Consider the following 22630-nt stretch of genomic DNA (forward strand, 5'->3'; position numbering starts at 1 on the left):
CTCGTACTGCTGTGTCCTTTGCCATTTCTTCCCGATCTATAGAAATAAGTTCAAGGTGTGGACTACAGTAGTCAGGTTTGACAGGAACCTGTAACAGTAATCGACAAATCCTAATAAGGACCACAACAGTGACTTGTGCTTTGCCTTTACGCATCCACCATTGCTTGAATTTTCTCAGCACACATTCTACAACTCAATTGCATCTCTAGCTGTTGTTTCCATTGATACAATGTTTTTAACTGCTCTTTTAAATGTGAGTTGTACTTCTGTTAGGAGCTGCTTTTGAATGTTTTCTGGTAAGAATCCATAAACAAAATGATCTCTCTGTGCATTATTAAGCCTATTACTAAACTGACGATGCTCAGACAATTGCTTCAATTCAGCCACATATGCTGAAGTGGACTGCCCTTCCTTTTGACTCCACTTATGAAACCTAAAGCACTCTGCAAATTAACAATGGTTTTCATTCTAAAATGAAACCTAAAGCATTCTGCAAATTAACAATGGTTTTCTTTCTAAGTGTTGTGGCATTATGTTCATAACATCAGAAAAGTTCATTTCACCTGGTTTGTCGGTGCAGTCAAACCTCTGAGCAAATGGTATGCTCTTCTACCAATTGCACTCAGCAGAACTGTCACTCATTTCTTATCGGCTATTCCATATGCTTTAAAATACTACTGAATTCATTCAATATACATGAATCAGTTATCTGTTGTGCGATCAAACACAACTATCTTTCCAATGCAGCTAGCTCTTTCTGCTTTTTATAAACTTATAATTATTGTCACCTGGTACTCACAGTTTATGAACCCTTGAATTTTGTCTCTTTTCTGCCTTTTTTTAAAATTCAACTGAAATATCTCTGTCCCCTTTCAAAGAAAATCATGCTGTGCCTCAACAGGTAGATAGTCATTTTGTAACTCCAAAACATAAAACTAATTGAAATAAAACATGAGAGCAAGCATGTGTGTGTACTTCATTTTACTTCAGTGAGGCGCTCACACCACCCTCTGAGTCAAGAAGTTCCCCCTCTGTTTCCCTTTAAATATTTCATCTTTCACCCTTAACCCATGACCTTGAGTTCGAATCCCACCCAACCTCAGTTGAAAAAGCCTGCTTGCATTGACCATCAATTTTCCGTACCTCTGTAAGATCTCCCCTCATTCTCCTGCATTCCAGGGAGTCTATTTTGAAGAGAAAATCCCTGCAAACACTTGGTGATAGTTAACAAAAAAAAAGGCTTTTCCAGTCAATGTTTCTCTCTCCAGAGATCCTGCTTAATGAGAAGAACTATTTTCAATGTTTTTAGTTTAGATTTCCAGGAAATAGAATATTCTGCTTTTCTACTGAATGAGCAAACCATGCTCACAAGCTGTTTGTCCCACTCCCATCAGAGAGGAGGTTACGTGGCATCCACATCAAGATCACCAGACTCAACACAATTACTTTCCCCAAGTAGTCAGAACCTCCACGCACTAACTCCACTACTATTTTATTATTTCCCACCAGCCACCTTATGTATAGCCTAGTATCACCCTATGGACATACAATCAATCTATGCATATAACTTATCTTATATATTTATATTTATGGTGATTTATTATTATTATTATTGTGTTCTTTATCTTTGGTGCTTTTTTTTTGTGCTGCACCGGATCTGGAGTAACAATCATTTCATTCTCCTTACACTTGTATATAGGAAATTTCATTAAACAATCTTGAAATCTTATGCGTTTCCAAATGTTAGTCACAATGGTTGTTAATCTTTGACTGTGAAATATGATGACAGTAATATTACAAGGGCACCTTTATCCTTTGTTTGCAAAAAAACAACATTCACATTTAATCAGTACTGAGATTTGGAAAATCCAATATTATTTGAGGAATCTTGGTTCATTTCTCTGTGGTTCAATGCTTTCCTTGTCTAGGTCAGAGGCATATGGACTTTGTATCTTCTTTCCATTCATTTGGGAATTGTGGGGCTGAAGGCAGTGGAGCTTTGTAGGTGTAGGGTGAAAGACAAAGATATTGGATGAGAGGTGGGAATATTGAGAAATATAGATCTCATGAGTATTATCAAGCAAACTAGCACTAAGCCACGTATGGAGATACTGGATGTGAAGTGTCACGGATGTAGGAAGGGACTGAACCAGGGGGATAAAAACTGAGTTGAGGTAGGTAGACACACAAAATGCTGGATGAACTCAGCAGGCTATGCAGCATCTATGGCAAAAAAGTACAATTGCTGTTTTGGGCTGGAGCAGGCAAGGAGATAAGGCGAGAGGGGGAAACGGGGAAGGGGAATGGTGAAGGGAGGGGGGCATTACTGGAAGTTCGCGAAATCGATGCTCACACCATTAGGTTGGAGGCTACACAGACAGAATATGAGCTGTTGAACCTGGCCCAGCATTTTCAGTCATTCCATAAAATGTGTTTGAACTGAAACCTCCAAATATCCAACTACAAACTTATACTGGAGAAAAGATAACTCCTGTGGGAATGGTATGTGTAAAGTGAAATACAACAACCAACAAGCCACATGTATGTGGTAAAAATAGAAGGCCCAGCATTATGGGGTCGTGATTGGTTAAGACAACTACAACTTGATTGGAGAGCCACATGTCAGTTCCCCTGCAACAGAGTCAACTGAAAGCAAATTAAGAAAGGTACTGGATGACATCACAGCAGTGTTCAAGGATGGCATTGGAAAACTGTTATGGTCCCGTCTGGCAATTTCCCCCATCTTGCTATTACCTCTTTAATTGGACCTTAATCCCCTCGCCTGATTTCCAATCATTCCCAGTTCCGTTAATGACAGCACACCTGTAATATGCAGCAGAAATTCCAGTTCCTTCATTTTTACCAGCTCCGGGATGAACTTGCCCTCAATGGGGTTGCCTTTTGTAAGGACTGAGATTTGTTGTCGATCAAGCTGAGAGGTAAAGTGTTGCAGGAGCTACGTGTCTGTCATTTAGACATGCTCAAAATGGAAGTGTTGGCTCAAAGTTTTTTCTAGTGGTCTGGAATATTTCTGCTTATCAAGCAGCTTGCTCTGCAGTGCTCAGGATGCCAACAGATTCAGAAGATGCCTAGAGTAGGGCCGCTCCATCCCAAGAATGGCCTGTATTTCCCTGGCAGAATCAATTGTCAGAGAAAAAACTGCCAAGATATGTCAGATCCATTTCCTGCAGTCCCAGTCAACTCCTACAAGCACAATGGAGGAGGTTCCAGAATAGGAGGTTGTTTCACAGCTACAGATCTCACCTGTCAATCAGACTGACCCCACTCTGCTGGGGTGTTGTGGTGAACTACATACACCTGTCTGGACAAGTCCCCTGCTGACTGCTCCTGTGGCTCCTCCCACAGACCCCGGTATAAAGGCGATCAAGGCCTGAGCCCGGCCTCTCAGTCTCCAGGATGTAGTATGGTGGTCAACTACTGCTTGTTCTTTCTTCCAGTCAATAAAAGCCGATATCTCACCTTCACGTCTCAGAGAGAGTTATTGATGGTGCCTCAATTTTATTGACTGGAAGTTTTAAAACATGGAAAGCATTTTACGTCCGGAAAGATTGGATTTGGACCCCCAAGCCCCTGAAGCAGCTCTTGCCTTTGAACTCTGACTTGCATGCTTCCAATCATTCTTGGAGGAGGTTAGTGCAACTGAACCCGCTGTTATACACCGAATTCTCCTCTCAAGGGTCACCCCGAAAGTTTACTCACTTATCCGAGGCCTGCCGACCTACGAAGGGGCACTGGACGCCCTCAAAAGAGAGTAACTGCGGCCGGTGAACACCGTCTACACAAGACATCACTTAGCTATGCGACGGCAGTGGCCTGGAGAATCGAGCGCCGAGTTTCTCCGAGTCCTACAGACACTCGTGCGGACTTGTGACTGCAAAACACTCACGGCAAAACAGCATGCGGAGCTCCTTGTATGAGACAGGAATCAGGTCAGTGTATGTGCGCCAGCGGCTGCTGGAAAATGCCGATCTTACCTTACGCTTGGCAATCGAGACAGCCGACATGCTGGAGGCTGCTCTGCACAACGCTGACGCTGTCCAGCCGCGTGATTCCCCGTTGGTTCCGTGGACACCTCAGACCCCGCCGTCACCGGTTCCCACGAGCGAATTCTCCAACGCCGCTGCCAGTCACGATTCCACAAACTCCCCGAACCCGACCACAGCTGCTGCTAGTCACAAGCCCGCGCAGTGTTACTTCTGTGGACTCGAAAAGCACCCCCGAAAACGCTGCCGGCCCGTGAAGCGACCTGCTCCAGCTGCGGGAAGAAGGGCCATTTCGCTAAGGTCTGTAAGTCTAAACCACGAGCGGGGTCGGGCAGCGCTGCATGTGAGGCATGGGGGCCGCCATCTTGCATGCCCGGATGGGGGCGGCCATCTTTGTCGACGCTAACATGCCCCGCCCCCTACACACCGGTGCTTACCGGGCACCAAGACAGCAGTTCAACTCTGGCCACCGTAACCCTCGACCAAAGCGCCCCACACCAGCTTGCAAGGTCAATGATGGACATCCTGGTGGAGGGGCACAGGACTAACTGCCTGTTTGACACGGGCAGCACTGAGAGTTTTATTGACCCGGACACAGTGCAACACTGTGGACTCGTGACGCGGCCGGTAAGCCAGAGGGTCACCTTGGCTTCTGGGTCGCATTCCACAGACATCCGGGTGGGTTGTGTAGCGACATTGGTGGTGCAGGGCTCAGAATATCGGAACTTTGCACTACTGGTCATGCCTCAACTGTGCGCGCCTGTGCTATTGGGGCTGGACTTCCAGAGCCACCTCGAAAGTGTGACTACGGCATATGACGGGCCCCTCCCACCACTCACTGTCAGGAACCGTCAGTTTTATGGGACTTCGCCATATACCCCGCTACTGACCACACACACTCACACCGACCCACACATCCCACCCAGCACCATGCCGGCAGCTGCGCTACTGACACCACTTGCAGCCTCTCCACCCTCAAGATCCCTCCCCCACCGCTGTTCGCCAACCTGACCTCCGGCAACTAAAAGCAGGAGGTACAGCGCGGGGGACAGGGCCTTCATTCAGTCAGAGGTGCAGCGGCTGCTCGGGGAGGGGATCATTGAGCCAAGCACAAGCCCAGATGGTTGTTGTTCGGACCAGGCAGAAAAATAGGATGGTCGTGGACTATAGTCAAACCACAATAGGTTCATGCAGCTTGACGTATACCCCCTACCCGGCATCACGGATATGGTCAACCAGACAGCTCAGTAAAAGGTGTGCTCGACAATAGATCTGAAATCCGCTTATCACCAGCTCCCCGTCCACCCAGAGGACCACCCCTACGCCGCCTTCGAGGCGGGCGGCAGGCTCTATCACTTCCTGCGCGTCCCATTCGGTGTCACAAATGGTGTCTCGGTCTTCCAGAGGGAAATGGACCGGATGGTGGACCAGTGCCAACTGAAGGCCACATTTCCCTATCTGGATAACATCACCATCTGTGGTCACGACTGGCTGGATCACAACGCCAACCTCCAACGATTTTTCCAAGTGGCCAAAGCCCTGAACCTTACTTATAATAGGGACAAGTGTGTGTTCGGAACCACCCGACTCGCTATCCTTGGGTATATCGTGGAAAACAGGGTCATTGGCCCTGATCCCGACCGTATGCGCCCCCTGTTAGAACTCCCTCTTCCCACCACTCTCAAAGCCCTCAGACAGTGCCTGGGCTTCTTTTCCTATTACGCCCAATGGGTCCCTCAGTACGCAGACAAGGCCCGCCCCCGGTCAAGTCTACCACATTTCCCCTCTCTGCCGAGGCCCACGCGGCCTTCAGCCGCATTAAAGGGGACAATGCCAAAGCAACGATGCATGCGGTGGACGAGACCATTCCCTTCCAAGTAGAGAGTGACGCCTCCGACTTCGCGCTGGCTCAATCAGGCAGGCCAGTAGCATTCTTTTCTCGTACCCTTCAAGGCTCTGAAATTCGGCACTCCACGGTGGAGAAAGAAGCCCAGGCCATAGTGGAAGCTATTAGGCACTGGAGGCACTATCTCGCTGGCAAAAGGTTCACCTTGCTGACCGACCAGCACTCAGTTACGTTCATGTTCAGCAACCAACAGTGGGGCAAAATCAAAAATGATAAAATTTTGTGGTGAAGAATAGAACTCTCCACCTACAACTATGATATCCTGTACCAGCCTGGAAGGCTCAATGAGCCCCCTGATGCCCTATCCCGGGGAGCGTGTGCCAGCGCGCAGCTCGACCAGCTGTGCGCACTCCATGCAGATCTTTGCCATCTGGGGGTCACCCGATTTTACCATTTCGTGAAAGCCTGGAACGTGCCGTACTCCCTTGAGGACATCAGGATGATGACCAGGGACTGCCAAGTCTGCGCTGAGTGCAAACCGCACTTCTACCGTCCTGAAAAGGCGCAACCTATCAAGGCCACCCGCCCCTTTGAGCGACTGAGTGTTGACTTTAAGGGCCCCCTTCCCTCCACCGATCGCAATGTCTACTTTCTCAATATTATCGACGAGTACTCGCGGTTCCCCTTTGCCATCCCCTGCCCCGACACCACTACCGCGTCCGTCATAAAAGTCCTGCGCCAGCTCTTCACTCTGTTTGGATATCCCTGGTATATCCACAATGATAGAGGGTCCTCCTTTATGAGTGACGAGCTGCGCCAGTACCTGCTAGCTAGGGGCATTGCTACTAGTCGGACCATGAGTTATAATCCCCGGGGAAATGGACAGGTGGAGAGGGAGAATGCCACAGTATGGAAGGCCACACTTTTAGCCCTTAAGTCAAAAGGGTTGCCGGTCTCTCGATGGCAGGAGGTCCTCCCTGAGGCACTGCACTCTATCCACTCCCTGTTATGTACGTCCACCAATGCCACCCCTCACGAGCGCCTGTTCTCTTTTCCCAGGAAGTCTGCCACTGGGACCACCCTACCAGTTTGGCTGACGTCCCCGGGGCCAGTGCTGCTCCGGAAACATGTGAGGAGCAATAAATACTCCCCGCTGGTCGAGGGTTCATCTTCTACATGCAAACCCCCAGTATGCTTACGTGGTCTTACCTGATGGGCGGGAGGACACGGTTTCCATCCGTGACCTGGCGCCCGCAGGAGCAGCAGACCACTACCCCGAACACTCCACGGTAACTATGAACCCTGTACTCGAGGTGACACCATGCACACCGAGCCCTACACAGACTCCTCACGACACTCCTATACCGGGCGTCTCGCACACGCATATACCAGGCGCTTCGCACACGCATATACCAGGCGCCTCGCACACGCATGAGGGATCACTGACGCCTAATGGGCTGACACCTCCAGTTAGGCCGGAACCAGAACAACCTCCGTCTCCGGTGCAATCACCACCGGCACCTGTGCAATCACAGCCGGTGCTACGTAGATCACAGCGACAGATTCAACCGCCTGATAGACTTAACCTGCAAATATACTTGTAAGAAACTTCGCCACATGGGGACTCTCTTTTAAAACAAAGTGGGGCGGTGAATGTGGTGAACTATATATACCTGTCTGGACACACCCCCTGCTGACTGCTCCTGTGGCTCCTCCCACAGACCCTGGTATAAAGGTGATTGAGGCCTGAGCCCGGCCCTCATTCTCCAGGATGTAGTATGGTGGTCAACTACTGCTTGTTCTTTCTCCCAGTCAATAAAAGCCGATATCTCGCCTTCACGTCTCAGAGAGAGTTATTGATGGTGCATCAGATGTTATCCCACTAGAGTAAGAAATCCTCCACAGTGATTAAATCTTTTGGCCTGAGTGCAACAATTGAAAATGTACTATGCTGCAGATGTCTGTTATATAGCATACTGTGTATAAGATGACTAGAGAGCAATACATTATATTTGTGAATTGAGATGCATTCTATATTGAGTTGGATTTTATAGCTAAGCAGGGAGGAGTGTTGTGTATTCAGTAATTCAATAATACGTGAGTAATATTGTAAATATATTGTCTGATTAAACACTCTTTGTTACATACATTATGGGTTATATGAAAGAAGTACCACCATGTCATATGTGAGTGTTTCTCAAAAGAAAATAAACTAAGTTCACATGCATCCTAGCTCCCATGATTTCCTTTCAATTAGTTTTTGGATTTACAGAATTTAACGACCCTCACCAATTTTTATCAATGCAACACAGAAAGCATCCTTTCTGGATGCATAACAGCTTGATCTGGCAACTATCCTGCCCATTATTGCCAGAAACTGTGGAGTTGTGAACACAGCTGAGACATCACAGAAACCGGCCTCACCCCACCCCCCCACCCATGAATGCTGTCTATACTTAAACATAGAACATAGAACATTATAACACATTACAGGACCGTTGGCCCATGATATTGTGCCAACTTTTTAATCTATTCCAAGATCAATCTAATCTTTCCTTACCACATAGCCCTCCAATTTCTGTCATCTATCTGAGTTTCTTAAATGCCCCGAACATATCTGCCTCTGACACCACTCCTGGAGGGCGTTCCATGCACTCACTCACTTCTCATTGCTTCAGTAAAGCAGCCAGCACTATGAAAGAACTCACTGACCCAGCACGTTCTGTCTTCTGCCTCCCCCCCCCACCCCCGAATCAGGCAGAAGATACAAAAACACGTACCACCAGGCTCAAGGACAGCCGCTGTCCCGCTGTAATCAGACTATTGAATGATAAGATGGACTCGTGACCTCACAATCTACATTGTTATGATCTTCCAGTTTATGTTTCCCCACACTTTCTCTGTTGCTTTTGGACTTTATTTTGATTTCTGTTATTGTTTGACCTTTTTCTAGCTCAATGCACCATGCAATAAGTTGATCAGGGTAATCAGAAAGGGATTTCGAAGGGCTTTCTGGCTTCCCCCTTTCCCTTTCCAGTCCTGATGCAGGGTCTCAGCCTGAAACAACAACTGTTCACTTCCCTCCGTAGATATAGCCCGACCTGCTGAGATCCTCCATCAGCTCTGGTGGGTGTAGCTCAATATTTCCAGCATCTGCAGAATATCCTGTGTTTATAGTTTTGCATACTGTTCATACACTGCACAGTGCATTGAGACAGAACAAGGTAAAACAGCAACATCATGCAGAATAACATGTAACAGCTTCAGAGAAAGTGCAGTATAGGTAAACAAAGTACAAGATCTTAACAAGATCATGAGTCCATCTTATTGAACAAGCAAACCATTCATCCTTTCAGGCTTATTGACATTCAGCCGTGTACATGCATACTGCCAAAGGAAACAATGTTCCTCCGGACCAAGGTGCACATCAGACTACATATAACGCACACACAACACATGAAGTAATATTGCCACAAATAATTATGTGCAAGGTGTAACTTCTGCCCAATGAGAGAGGAATCGATTGCTGGCACTGTAAGGTGTTACTCCAACCACTCTGCTGTCACGCTGCCCACAGTTAACAGGGAGGTGGATTATACAGCAGACACGACACCGTGTCCTTACTCAGTTTGGTGCAGCCACTGCAAGGGCTCGGTGGGGAAGGATCAGTGGAGGATTCTTTTCCAATTGGAGAGGGAGGGAGGGAGGAAGCCTCTCAATTATTGTAGGAGTGCACTGCCCTAGAGTGCCATGTGAGTGTTACTGATCTGTATGAATGTAATAGAAAGCACTGAAAGTATTGACTATGAATGTAGAATGAAAAGGCATTAAATGGTTTATTCTTACAAATTATTTTATTTTATGAATAAAGTTTATTTTGTTTAAAAATTAGTCACACATGTACAACGCTAATATTGTTTCTGGTGTACTTGTGCCCTTGTCAATTCTTCCCTGCACAGTCTACTGGGGTTGTAAAGAAAAAAACCTTGGCAATTATTTCATAAAAATTAGGGAATAAGTTTCCTTATGAACACACTCGGAAAGTTGGACAGCATCTTTATGAGCTTAGGTGCACTGCTTTCCAACAGCTTGAGTCATTTTGATATGAACTTCAGTACAAAACAATGAGTATGTTTTGAAAACAGCATATGCCTCTTTTCAGTAGAAAGAGAGATTAGGTCTACCGTTAGAACATAGAACATAGAGCAGCATAATACAGACCCAGCAGTCCAGGATGCTGTGCCAATCTGTATGAACCTTCTCCACAGTCAATCTAACTCTTTCTTCTCACACAGCCTTTCATCCACGTACATTTCTATGAGTCTCTTAAATGCCCCTGATGTACCTTCCTCTACCACCACCCTGGCAGTGCATTCCATGCACCCATCACTCTCCGTCAGAAAACACTGATCTATATTCTTCTCCAATCACCTTCAAATGATATCCTCTTGCTTTAGCCATTTCCGGCTGGGGAGGAAGCCTCTGGCTGTCCACTCTGTCTATTAACATCTTGTACGCTTGCATCAAATCACTTCTCATTCTCCTTCACTCCAAACAGAAAAGCCCTGCTGCTTTCAACTTCTCATAAGACATGCAGCCATTAGGATGAACACTTTGAATTTTGGCTGCATTTTTATTTGCAAATAGGGTTTGGATCAACTTTGATTGTTTTCTATGAAGCATCAGAGGCTGAGGGAAGACCTGACAGGAGTTAATTAAACTATTAGGTAACTTTATTTATTGAGATACAGTGCGGGATAGCCCTTCTGGTCCTCCGAGCTGTCCATCCAAGAAACCCGATTTAACCCTTGCATAATTATGCGACAATTTACAATGACCAATTAACCTACCAACCAGTAAGTCTCAGAACTATGGGAGGAAACCAGAGTATGTGGAAGAAACCCACATGGTCATGAGAACATACAAACTCCTTACACACAGTGGCAGGAGGTAGAGTTCCATGTCCTTTTTCCATAGTCGAAATGTCTTGTACTTAGGAGATACAGGTAGGGAAGCTAACAGAAGCATATGGCATGCTTGCCTTTATTAGTCAAGGAAACTGAGTTAAAGAGTCAGGAAGTTATGTTGCATTTTAATGAAACTCTGGTTGAAACTTGTTTAGTGGAAGAACAAACTGGACCAGGAGAAGCTACCATCAATCTACAGGCCATGCCATTCAGGAATTTGGGCTATATTATTATTTCTTCTTTGTGATTCTATGTTTTTAAACAATCAAAACCACATGTGATAATTGTGCTATGTGCAGTATGCTGTGTGCTGTTGGTAATGTTGTTCCCACCGTGGTCCCGAAGGAAAACTGTTTTGTTAGGCTATATTCACCATGGTTGAATGATAATTGAACTTGAACTTCGGCTGCATCTGGAATATTGCATGTAGTTCTGGCTGTCCCATTTTCCATAGGATGTTGAGGCTTTGGAGAGGATGAGAAAAGGTTTATCAGGATGCTGCCTGGATTATAGGGGGCATGCTATAAGGAGAGGTTGGCTGTGGAGTAATGGAGGCTGAAGGGAGAAGTTTATAAGGTTATGAGAGGCATAGACAGCTCATATTTTTATCCAGGGTTGATAATAGATTAGACATAACCAAAGACCCTATCCACCCCGGATATTCTCTTCCTCCCTCCCTCTCTTCAGGCAGAAGATACAAAAGCCTGAAGGCACATGCCACCAGGCTCAAGGACAGCTTCAACCTCATTGTTATCAGGCAATTGAACTGTTCCCTCGTATGATAAGATGGACTTATGACCTCACAATCTGCTTCATTGTGGTCCCAGCATCTTATTATCTGCTGCACTGCACTTTCTCTGCAGCTGTAACATTTTACTCTGCACTACGTAGCCACAGTGTCAAGTCTGCCTAATTATCCACCGCTCTGTCCATTGTGGTTGGTATGGTAGTGCAGTGGTTTGCTTAGGTCTTCACAGTGGCCACTTTGATCATGTTGCACCAAAATGGACTGCTTTTCTTTGTTCTAATTGCTTTCTATCTGGTGAAATTTTATGTTGAATTTATGTTTTTTTTATTGTAAATGCTACTTGTATGACACTGCAGCAACAAAGTTTTTACTTAGAACAATACAGGACTTCCGGCCCACAATATTGTGCTGACTTGTCAACCTACTCCAAGATCAATCTAACCCTTCCCTGTCACATAACTGCCATTTTTCTGTCATTGACGGATCTATCTCAGAGTTTTGTGTATGTCTCCAATATATTCCCCTCTACCACCACCCTGGCAGGAACTTTCCACACACCCACCACTCCGTGCTAAAAAGCTACCTCTGACATCTTTATACAATCACCTTAAAATTATGCCCTCTTGTACTAGCCATTTCTGCCCTGAGAAAAAGGTGTTGGCTGCTTACCCTATCAATCCTTTTATCATCTTGTGTACCTCTATCACATCACCGCTCAGTGAGATAAAATGGTCTGTGTGGATGGCAGGCAAAACAAAACTTGTCACCGTACCTCGGTACATGTAACAATAATAGACCAATTTACCAAACCAACTGAACAGTTTAAAGCAGAGACACAAGAGATTTTGCAGATGCTGGAGATCGGGAGCAACACAAACAAAATGTTGGAGGAACTCAACAGATCAGGCAGCATCTTTGGAGGGAAAACAGTGGGATCAATTTTAAATCAGCATGCCTGCACTGCACTTCCTTTTTGGCTGTTACATTTATTCTGTATTCTGTTATTGTTTAAACTTATTCTACAGTACTGTGCAAAAGTCTTAGGCACATATATATAGCAAGGGTGTCTAGGACTTTTGCACAGTACTGTATTTGTCAACATGGAGTGGAGAACATGTTTGTAAGTCTGGCGGGAGCAAAGGATGTTGGGAATAGTGAGTGTGGGGGTGGTCTGGGACAACTGGCAGAGAAGGAGTGCCAGTGTGGTGGTGGGGGGTGGTTTTGGTGCAGGTGCAGCCACACCCTACTTTGAGACACCAGGCGAGGTCATTTGATACCAAATAATTGGTTTATTGATCATTACAGAATGTCTCTCTGGTGCTTCTCGCCCCCTCCCCTCTCCCTTCCCCTTTTCCCAACCAGGATTCCCTTCCCTCTGCCCCCCCTTCCCACTCTCAGTCCATAATGGAGATCCATATCAGAATCAGGTTTATCATTACTCACAAATATCAGGAAATTTTTTTTTGTGGCAGCAGTACAGTGCAACACAATATACAGTATGCGCTGAAGACTTTTGCACAGTACTGCACCTCAAAGCACTGTGTAATGAATTGAACAGCAATGCAAGACATGTTTTTCACTATCTCCGAATAATGAAGCAATTCCAATCCCAGTTCTAATTCCAAGCAGCACGGAACATTGAAACATATGACTTGTGTGAACTGCAATGTGAAAATCATCTTATCAACATATAGCACACCTCAGCAGTACCAGAGATTGGATAGTGGGGTACGCAAGGTGAACCGGACAGTACCGGTGATTGGATAGTGGGGTACGCAAGGTGAACCGGACAGTACCGGTGATTGGATAGTGGGGTACGCAAGGTGAACCAGACAGTACCGGTGATTGGATAGTGGGGTACGCAAGGTGAACCGGACAGTACCGGTGATTGGATAGTGGGGTACGCAAGGTGAACCGGACAGTACCGGTGATTGGATAGTGGGGTACGCAAGGTGAACCGGACAGTACCGGTGATTGGATAGTGGGGTACGCAAGGTGAACCGGACAGTACCGGTGATTGGATAGTGGGGTACGCAAGGTGAACCGTCAGTACCGGTGATTGGATAGTGGGGTACGCAAGGTGAACCGGACAGTACCGGTGATTGGATAGTGGGGTACGCAAGGTGAACCGGACAGTACCGGTGATTGGATAGTGGGGTACGCAAGGTGAACCGTCAGTACCGGTGATTGGATAGTGGGGTACGCAAGGTGAACCGGACAGTACCGGTGATTGGATAGTGGGGTACGCAAGGTGAACCGGACAGTACCGGTGATTGGATAGTGGGGTACGCAAGGTGAACCGTCAGTACCGGTGATTGGATAGTGGGGTACGCAAGGTGAACCGGACAGTACCGGTGATTGGATAGTGGGGTACGCAAGGTGAACCGGACAGTACCGGTGATTGGATAGTGGGGTACGCAAGGTGAACTGGACATCAAAGCAAAGCTGAAGTGGACACTCAATATCCAAAGTAAATTTACTATGAAGTACAGTTATGTCACCATATACATCCCCAAGATTCATCTTCTTGTGGTTATACTCATTAAATCCAATAACCATAGTAGAATCAATGAAAGACAACACCAGCTAGGTGAACAAGAAGTCTGCAAAGGACAACAAACTGTACAAATACAAAAATAAATAAATAATAGTAACTTACAGATACCAATAAGTGAAAAACAATAGAAATATGCTGAATTAAAAGAGGAAATTGAAAGATTACAGAACACGAATAGGGTATACATCATCCTGATAATAATATCTATAACTGGTATCATCTAAAAAGGCACTACATAATAGCATTAAACAATTAGTACTACACAGTAATATCTATTTAATCTTCAGAAAGCCCCAATAGAATAGTCTGAAAGTGTCAGTACCTCCAGTTGAACTCTGTCTTTTTGTGTGATTCCCCCTAGCTGTGGTTTTGTATTGCTATATGCTCCTGTCTGCACTCACTCATCTTCCGGCTCTCTCTCCGTCAAAGCAACTTGCATGAAAGCTCTTCGAAATGGCTTGCACAAAGCAGACAGCTCGCAAATCCACTGGAGGCACGGCCCCCCGGAAGCAGCTTGTGACCAAAGCAGCCCGCAAGAGCATGCCTTCCACCGGTGGAGTCAAGAAACCACATCATTACAGGCCTGGGACTGTGGGTTTGCGTGAAATCCGGCGATACCAGAAGTCCACAGAGTTGCTGATCAGGAAGCTTCCTTTCCAGCGTCTAATGCGTGAAATTGCACAGGACTTCAAAACTGACTTGAGGTTCCAGAGTGCTGCCATTGGGGCTCTGCAGGAAGCCAGTGAGTTTTCCTGAGCTTTCCAGCATTCGTATCTGTATGCTGTCTGTCTGAATATCGACTCTGCCAGTTTCCCGATTCTGGGTTTTGGATTTCTCTGGATGTTTTGATCTCTGCCTGAACTTTGATGCCGACTTTGTTTGCACCTCGGGATTTGTTACTCAATTAATATCACTGTGTGCACAGTACTGGGTCTGCGATTGGATCCCTAATCCAGCATCCTGACAGAAAGTTCCTAGCAAATGAGAAATGAGTGTGCTTGGCTATGCCCATACCTCAGGTTTTACCAGCTTAAGCTGAGAAAAAAATGTTATAATAACAATAAATAAATAAGCAATAAATATCGAGAACATGACATGAAGAGTCCTTGAAAGTGAGTTCATAGGTTGTGGGAACATTTTAACGATGGGGCAAGTGAAGTTGAGTGAAATTACCCTCACTGTTTCAAGAGCCTGATGGTTGAGGGGTAATAAACTGTTTCTGAACCTGGTGGTGTGAGGTCTGAGGCTCCCACACTTTCTTCCTGGTAGCAGCAGGGAGAAAAGAGCATGACCTGGGTGGTGGGGTTCCCTGATGATGAATGCTGCTTTCTTGCAACTACACTCCATGTGGATGTGCTCAGTGGTGGGTAGGGCTTTACCCATCATGGACTGGGCCATATCCACTACTTATTGTCAGGTTCTCCATTCAAGTGTTTCCATACCAGTCAATATACTCTCCACCACACATCTATAGAAGTTAATCAAAGTTTTAGACATCGTGCTGAATCTTTGCTAACTCCTGAGAAAGGAGAGGCGCTTCTATGACTTCTTCGTAATTGCACTTGCTTGTTGGACCCAGGGCAGGACCTCTGACATGATAACACTGAGGAATTTAAACTTGCTGACCCTCTCCACCTCTGATCCCTCGATGAGGACTGGCTCATTGTCCTCTGGTTTCTTGCTCCTAAAGTCAATAATCAGCTCTTTGGTCTTGCTGCATTGAGTAAAAGGTTTTTATAGCGGCACCAATCCGCCAGATTTCGGTCTCCATCCTACATGCTGATTCCTCACCACCTTTGCTTCGGCCTACGACAGTGGCATCATCAGTAAACTTGAATGTGGCATTGAAGCTGTGCTTAGCCACACAGTCATAAATGGAAAGTGACTACAGCAGAGGGCTAAGCACACAGCCTTGTGGTGCATCTGTGCTGAAGGAGATTGTGGAGGAGATATTGTTGCCAATCTGAACTGACTGGGTCCTACAAGTGAGGAGATCCGTTCCAAGGCCAAGGTAGGTCTTGAAGCTAATTGATTAGTTTTGTGGGGATCTCAGTGAAGACTCCAGCCAGTTGACCAGCACAGGTCTTTAGTTCTTGGCCAGATGCCCGCCTGAGCTGGATGCTTTTTGTGGGTTAACCCTTCCGAAGGATGCTTGCACATCAGCCTTAGAGACTGAAATCACAGGATCATCAGGGGCTGTGGGTGTATCGGGAGGGAACAGGCTCAAATCCAAGGATGGCAATTGAGGTCAGAAAGTCCTCTCCTTTTGAGATCTTGCTGCTAGATCAGTATTCACAGCAACAACGGGGGGGGGGGGGGGGGGTTCTCCAACTGAAAACAGAGGTCCTAGGCTCCCAGTAAGGAGAGAGAAGGGAAGAAATTGATAAGCCTGACCTGACATAGATGGTTCCTGACCTGCTGAAATCCTCCAGCATGTAGTGTGTGTTGCTTGAGTTCCTGTCGTCCTGCAAATTAATCTCTGTCCAGACCCATCCAATTCCTTTTGCAGAGTCCCGAACAACTCTGATACCACTGTTAATACTTGCTGTGAGCATCAGAAAGCATTACCACCAGGCTCAAGACACATCTCAGAACATCATGGGACCCAGCCTTCCCCCATGCATCCTGTCTACATTTCATAATTAAAGATCCCACCCACCCCAGTTCAAGTTGATTGTTATCTGACTCTGTGTGTGTGTGTGTGTGTGTGTGTGTGTGTGCGCGCACGCACAATCAATGTTTCTGCAGACAATGCTGCACCCATAAAACACATATCACACATAGCACGTAAAATAAAATATTATTACAAATATGTTCAGAAAATATGAAAGTACATGTGAAGTGCACAGCACAGGTAAACAGCAAACTGTAAACAGCTCGTTGTCCTGTTGATGAGACCTCGGTGATGGCAAGGTATTCATTAATCTCGAAGCCTGGGGGGAAGAAGCTGTTACCCCATCTGGCAGCCCAAGTCCTGATGCTCCTGTACCTCCCTTCTGACGGTGGTGGGTGATGGAGGGATCCTCAACAGTACTTCATGCCCTTTGTATACAATGATCCCGGTACATGTTACAAAGAGTAGGAGGGAGTCCTCTGTGATCCTTTTGGTGCTCTCCCCCCTTCCCCACGGACTCTACATTTCAAAATGAAAGCACCCACCCATCCCAAACATGCATTCTTTTCACCCTTTCCAGTGGACAGAAGATGCAAAAGCATGACAGCACATAGCACAGCACTCAAGACAGCTGCTTTCCCATTGTTATCAGATGCCTACTAAGATAAGATGGACTCTTGACCTCACAGCTTATCTCCTTATGAACTTGTACCTTATTGTGAACCTGCACTGAACTTTTTCTACAACTCAAACAGTTTATTCTGCATTTTGTTGTTGTCTAACCTTGCACTTCTTCAATGTCCTGTTGTAATGATATGATCAGCATGAACAGTATGCAAGTAAAGCTTTTCATGCCTTTCACATCCTTGCCAGGGACTTCAATTGGGCTAGCTTGAAGAAATATCTGCCTATTTACTATTGACTACAGCACCAGGGGTCCCATGCAGGGTATCCTGACTGCTTGTATCACAGCCTGGCATTGGAGCGCCAATAAACAAAGTGGAAAAGTCTCCAGGAAGTAGTGGATACAGCCCAATCCATCACAGGTAAAGCCCTCCCATCATTAAACCCTTGAGCAAGGAGTGGTGTCATAAGAAAGCATCTTCCATCATCAAGGACCCCACCATCCAGGCTATGCTTTCTTCTCACTGCAGCCATCAGGTACAGGAGCCTCAGGTCCCACACCACCAGGTTCAGGAGCAGTGTACCTTCAACCATCAGAATCCTAAATCAGTGTGGAGAACTTCACTTAGCTCAACTCTGAACTGATTCTACACCCTACAGACTTACTTTCAAGATGTTCTGAAATTTATTTACTTAAATATTTATTATTAATAATTTGCTTTTTTGTTTTTTTTAGAAATTTGCATCCAGTGGTTTATTTTGCACACTGGTAGTTGTCAGTCTTTCTGTGGTTTTTCATTCATTCTATTGTGTTTATTTTTTCTGTTGTGAATTTCTAAAAAAAAACGTAAATCTTCCCTTCCCTCATATGTTGACATACCAGAACTTTGATAATAAATTTATTTTTAACTTTGCTACATGTGACAATAAACCAATTCAATTAACTAGTTTTGCACACCGGATGTTAGTCGTGGATTTTTTGCCTATTCTGTTGTACTTGTTTTTCTGTGGATGGCAGCAATAAAATTAATTGTAAAGTTGTAGGAGGTGTGCATATTTTGTTAATAATTTAACTTTGAATTTTAATTTCCAGGTTAAATCAGTGACACTAGAGAAACTGCAGGTGCTGAAAACCAGAGCAAAACACACGCAGAAAACTGCAGGTCAGGCAGCGTCTATGGAGGGGAATAAACTGTGGCACCAATTTCAAGCGGACCAACCCGAGGTGGCTGGCTACTAGTGACGTCATAGCCCAGTGACATCATGGTCCCGCCCCGCTGTTGCGTTTTGAGTGACGCATGGCGGGGCGGCCCGGAGCAGCTCTCGCGAGGTTATGCAGATGCGCGGCGCCATGGCTCCCACATCGCTGGGGTAGCGGGCGGGCGGCGGACGAAGTGAAGGCAAGAAGATGGCGGACGCCAAGCAGAAGCGCAATGAGCAGCTGAAGCGCTGGCTGGGCTCCGAGACGGAGCTCGAGCCTCCCGTGCTGAAGAAGAAGAAGACCAAGGTTAAGTTCGACGACGGAGCCGTCTTCCTAGCCGCCTGCTCGAGCGGCGACACGGAGGAGGTGAAGAAGCTGCTGGACCACGGCTCCGACATCAACTACGCCAATGTGGACGGGCTGACGGCGCTGCACCAGGTGGGCGGCTCTGGGTGGTCGTCACTATTCGAGGCTACAAACCCTCTCTTCCCTTCCCTCCACTATCCCCACGACAGGGCCTTCTCACCCCTACCTCTGGGAGCGGGATACCCTTCTCTTCTACCCCACCTCCGTGTCTGCACCCTCCCCTCCCCTCATTCTCCCCCCGCAACGGGGTCTCTTCCCTTCTCCTTACCTCTAATCTGGAACCCACACTTTTTCTCAACTCCCCTCATCCACCCCCGTGACAGATCCCTTTCCCCTCTCACACCTATGCCACCGGGTCAGGACTCCTTCTCTCCCTCCACCAACGCCCCATCCAGGGGGGTTGGACCACCTCCTCCCGTGACAATCCTAGCGCTCTCTGTCTTGGGGGGGGGGGTTATTCCTCCGTTACTGGGTCCAACTCTCTTACACCTCATACCCGAGATTTGCCCCCCACCACCAGTTTTCCTCCCTTCCAGTGAGTTTTCCTGCCTTGCTCCAGGGCTCAACTTATTGCCTTCACTCCCCGAACTGCACTGGACAGGATCTTTGCCCTCCCTCGCCACATTCTTTTTTCCCACTGGGACAGTACTCTCCACCCCTCTTCTAGAGAACGTATGGACTAGACCACCCAACCTTCCCCCATCTTTTCCTTTCTCCTGTGGCCCCCACCAGACAGGATCTCTCCATCCCTTGCCAATTCTCTCCCCTCACCACCCTATTCCCTGTCAGTTCTTCCCCTGGCACTGGACCCTTCCCACCCCCCAGGACAGAATCCTCTCACTCCTTTTCCCCCGGGTGTTGGATCCCCTTCTCTAGTTCTTGCCCTCTCGGCTGGATGCCCCTTCTTCTGGCATGATTTCCTCCTTCAACTTTTCTGGAAGCCAGTTCCTACCCCACTCCCACACAACCAATTGTCATAGAAGATTATAGTTTGGAAAGGGAGGACACATGATCTCTGACACCCGTGTGTGTGTGTGTGTGTGTGTGTGGGGGGGGGGGGGGTATAATGTTAAGATTGTCAACACATGTGAGTAGCAGTGGTGCTGATTTATACACAGTAAACCATCTGCCAAGAGCTGAGTGTCAGTGGCACCTCCAAATGTAAGATGTCATTCGAAACCTAGGTTGTGTGCAGAGGAGTGTGTTTTGGGCTCGTACTGACCCTTCTGTAGTTCGCATTTCTGCTTGCATTCCTGTGGAGGTTGTGTTGTATTAAGTCTTGAGAACCAAGGTCTCCTCAGATTCTGCAAACCACAGTTAAAACCATTTGTCTGCTCTGCTGAGGTTGAGGTGCGGACTGACAGAAGTTTCAGAGCTCAGCTCTACTGTAGTCCCTATACATAGCACTAATTGCTCTGCTGTCACCACAGGGGTAGTGCTTAACACCAAAAAAGGGAAGATGAAGGTTACTGAATTAATTGTCACAGGAGTTCGTGAGAATGAAAGGGTTAATGCATGAGCGTTAGAAGAATGAAGGATTGAATCCTACTGAATATTGAAAGAGATAGTAGATGTTTCTGATAGTGAGGGCGTCTCGAACCAGAGAACACAGCCTCAGAATAGAGTGGGTTCCTTTAGAAAAGAGAGGACAGATTTCTTTAGTTAGAGCCTGGTGAATTGAGGATTCATTGCCACTGACGGCTGTGGAGGGCAGGTTATTGGGTATATTTAAAGTGGAGGTCAGTAGGTTCTTGATGAGTAATCAAAGGTTATGGAGAAGATGGCAGGAGAATGCGGTTGAAGAGAATAATCAGTCATGGTGGAATGGCAGAGCAGATTCGGTGAACTGAATGGCCTAATTCTACTCCTGTATCTTATGGTCTTGTGTACATAGTTATAGTAACACTTCGTATTATTTGTCCTTGTCGTGACAACATTGTGGAAATGGATTCAATTCTTTCCCCCCCCCCCCATTTTTGTTAACTGTGCCATGTTGAATATATGCATAAGTGCTCAGTTTTTAATGTATTGAAAAAGGACTAATCTGTAGCACCTTTTCTACCTCTGTGAAGGGTTGATGTGTTTGCTTTGGTCTTGTTGAACACGTTTACTTGCTGGACTGTTACAATTACTGTCCATTCATTTAATAATTTTAATTGAGGTGTTCAGTGATGCCAATGTGACAGAAGAGCTGCATTTTTTAAAAACTACTATATTGCCTGCAGGTCTGAAATCTTTACCTAATCTCTGATTTTTTTGTTGCTTAAGGCAATTGTCATGTTCCTTTCAGTGTTTAAAGTTCACACTAGTATTCTCACTACAAGAGTATTTGGAAAATTTATGTTCTTTGTTATATTTAAATTAAACTGATTCTAATTGTTGAAGCGAACATCTGAAATGCAGTTTTAACATATACCAATTTTATTATCTGTATGTAAATGCAATTCTTTGCTGATCTGAGCTGACTGCATGGGAGAGCTTAACTTTTAGCAGATTTGTCAAGTTAATATGTCAAGACATTTGGTTAAGTAACATGGCAAGCTTTCAGAACTAAAAATTTGAAGTGCACTCTTCAGAAACTAACATTGCAAGATGACCTGAAGTTTGGATTTGATGTTCTTATCATGACATATGTCTAAACATTTCCTTTTAAGGATACGGTATTCTATAGCATAAGGCGATGTGATTCACTGTGCACTGTATGGGACTTGTGGTGATATCAGATGGGTGGAAACATTCCAGCTTGCCATTCTTTAGTGTACATTCCTAAAACGACAGACAATGCAATTCATAGTATAGGAGTGGATGCATTCCTCAGCTGACAGGTTTGAAATCTCTTATGATTGAGGTTGCCGATTTAGTTGAAAAATAGAAATGATAGAAAAGTGCCAGGAATTTTTCGAGGTGTTGCATACTTAGGCACTGTATATTTAACAAAAGCTGCTAGGCTTGTAACATCTCAAGTCTTCTGCTTCAGTAGAAAATTTTTTGAATCTTATTGCTTGGACAATTGGTAATAAAGAGCAAGTGTAATGCAGTTCTATATTTAAATGCCAAGGCGCCTCGATAGCTTTTGATCAGTAATATTCCAGTCAGATTCATAATCAAAGGGGCACATACTTTTCTATACAGTACTTGCTTTCTTGGAAATGTGCTGATTTTCAATTTTTCGGAATCAGGTTTAATATAAGCACAAGATTCTACTAATGCTGGAGATCCAGAGCAACATACACAGAATACTAGAGGAACTCTGCAAGTCAGGCAGCATCTATGGAATGAATCAACTGTCAGCGTTTTGGTCCTGATGAGGGTCCCAGCCTGAAACGTGGACTGTTCATTTCCATCAATATTGCATGACCTGCTGAGTTACTCAAGCATTTTGTGTGCTGCTCAGGCTTAATATCACTAACATACAGTATGTTGTGAAATTTGTTTTTTTTTCCTGCAGCAGTACGTTGCAATACATAAAATAAAGCTAAATTGCAATAAGAAATGTATATAAAATTAAATGTTTCTTAGCATTAGACCACAATTCCTAGCCTACTTTGCTATTTTCTTTTGAACAACATTATTTATTGTATTTCAAATTCTGTGACCTTTCCTAGCATATATTTATACACCTTGATACTCTGGTGTATATGGTGGCATCAATTGGCAGCAGCTAGTGTTTTTTTTCCCTGGAAGTTGCATAATTTTTATCTTG

The 22630-nt window shown here is 45.6% G+C and overlaps 2 protein-coding genes across 5 annotated transcripts in view; both read left to right on the forward strand.

Annotated features, from left to right (window-relative positions):
• Positions 1–14575: 14575 nt before the first annotated feature.
• Positions 14576–14878, forward strand: LOC132397652 (histone H3.3A-like). Its single transcript, XM_059976419.1, has one exon. It carries the CDS (start codon positions 14576–14578, stop codon positions 14876–14878), a length of 303 nt encoding a protein of 100 aa, XP_059832402.1.
• Positions 14879–18672: 3794 nt separating this feature from the next.
• The window catches only part of ppp1r12a (protein phosphatase 1, regulatory subunit 12A), a 238941-nt gene continuing 234983 nt past the window's right edge, over positions 18673–22630 (forward strand). For 3 of the 4 annotated variants that reach the window (XM_059977565.1, XM_059977566.1, XM_059977567.1), the window contains exon 1: positions 18674–18999. In XM_059977565.1, coding sequence (XP_059833548.1) covers positions 18769–18999 — 231 coding nt within the window. In that variant the 5' untranslated portion in view covers positions 18674–18768. Of the gene's footprint in view, positions 19000–22630 lie in introns of all 4 variants that reach the window. The other variant, XM_059977568.1, reaches the window with a different exon arrangement.

The sequence above is a fragment of the Hypanus sabinus genome, chromosome 8, assembly GCF_030144855.1.
Source record: "Hypanus sabinus isolate sHypSab1 chromosome 8, sHypSab1.hap1, whole genome shotgun sequence".
In the NCBI taxonomy this organism is placed as follows: domain Eukaryota; kingdom Metazoa; phylum Chordata; class Chondrichthyes; order Myliobatiformes; family Dasyatidae; genus Hypanus; species Hypanus sabinus.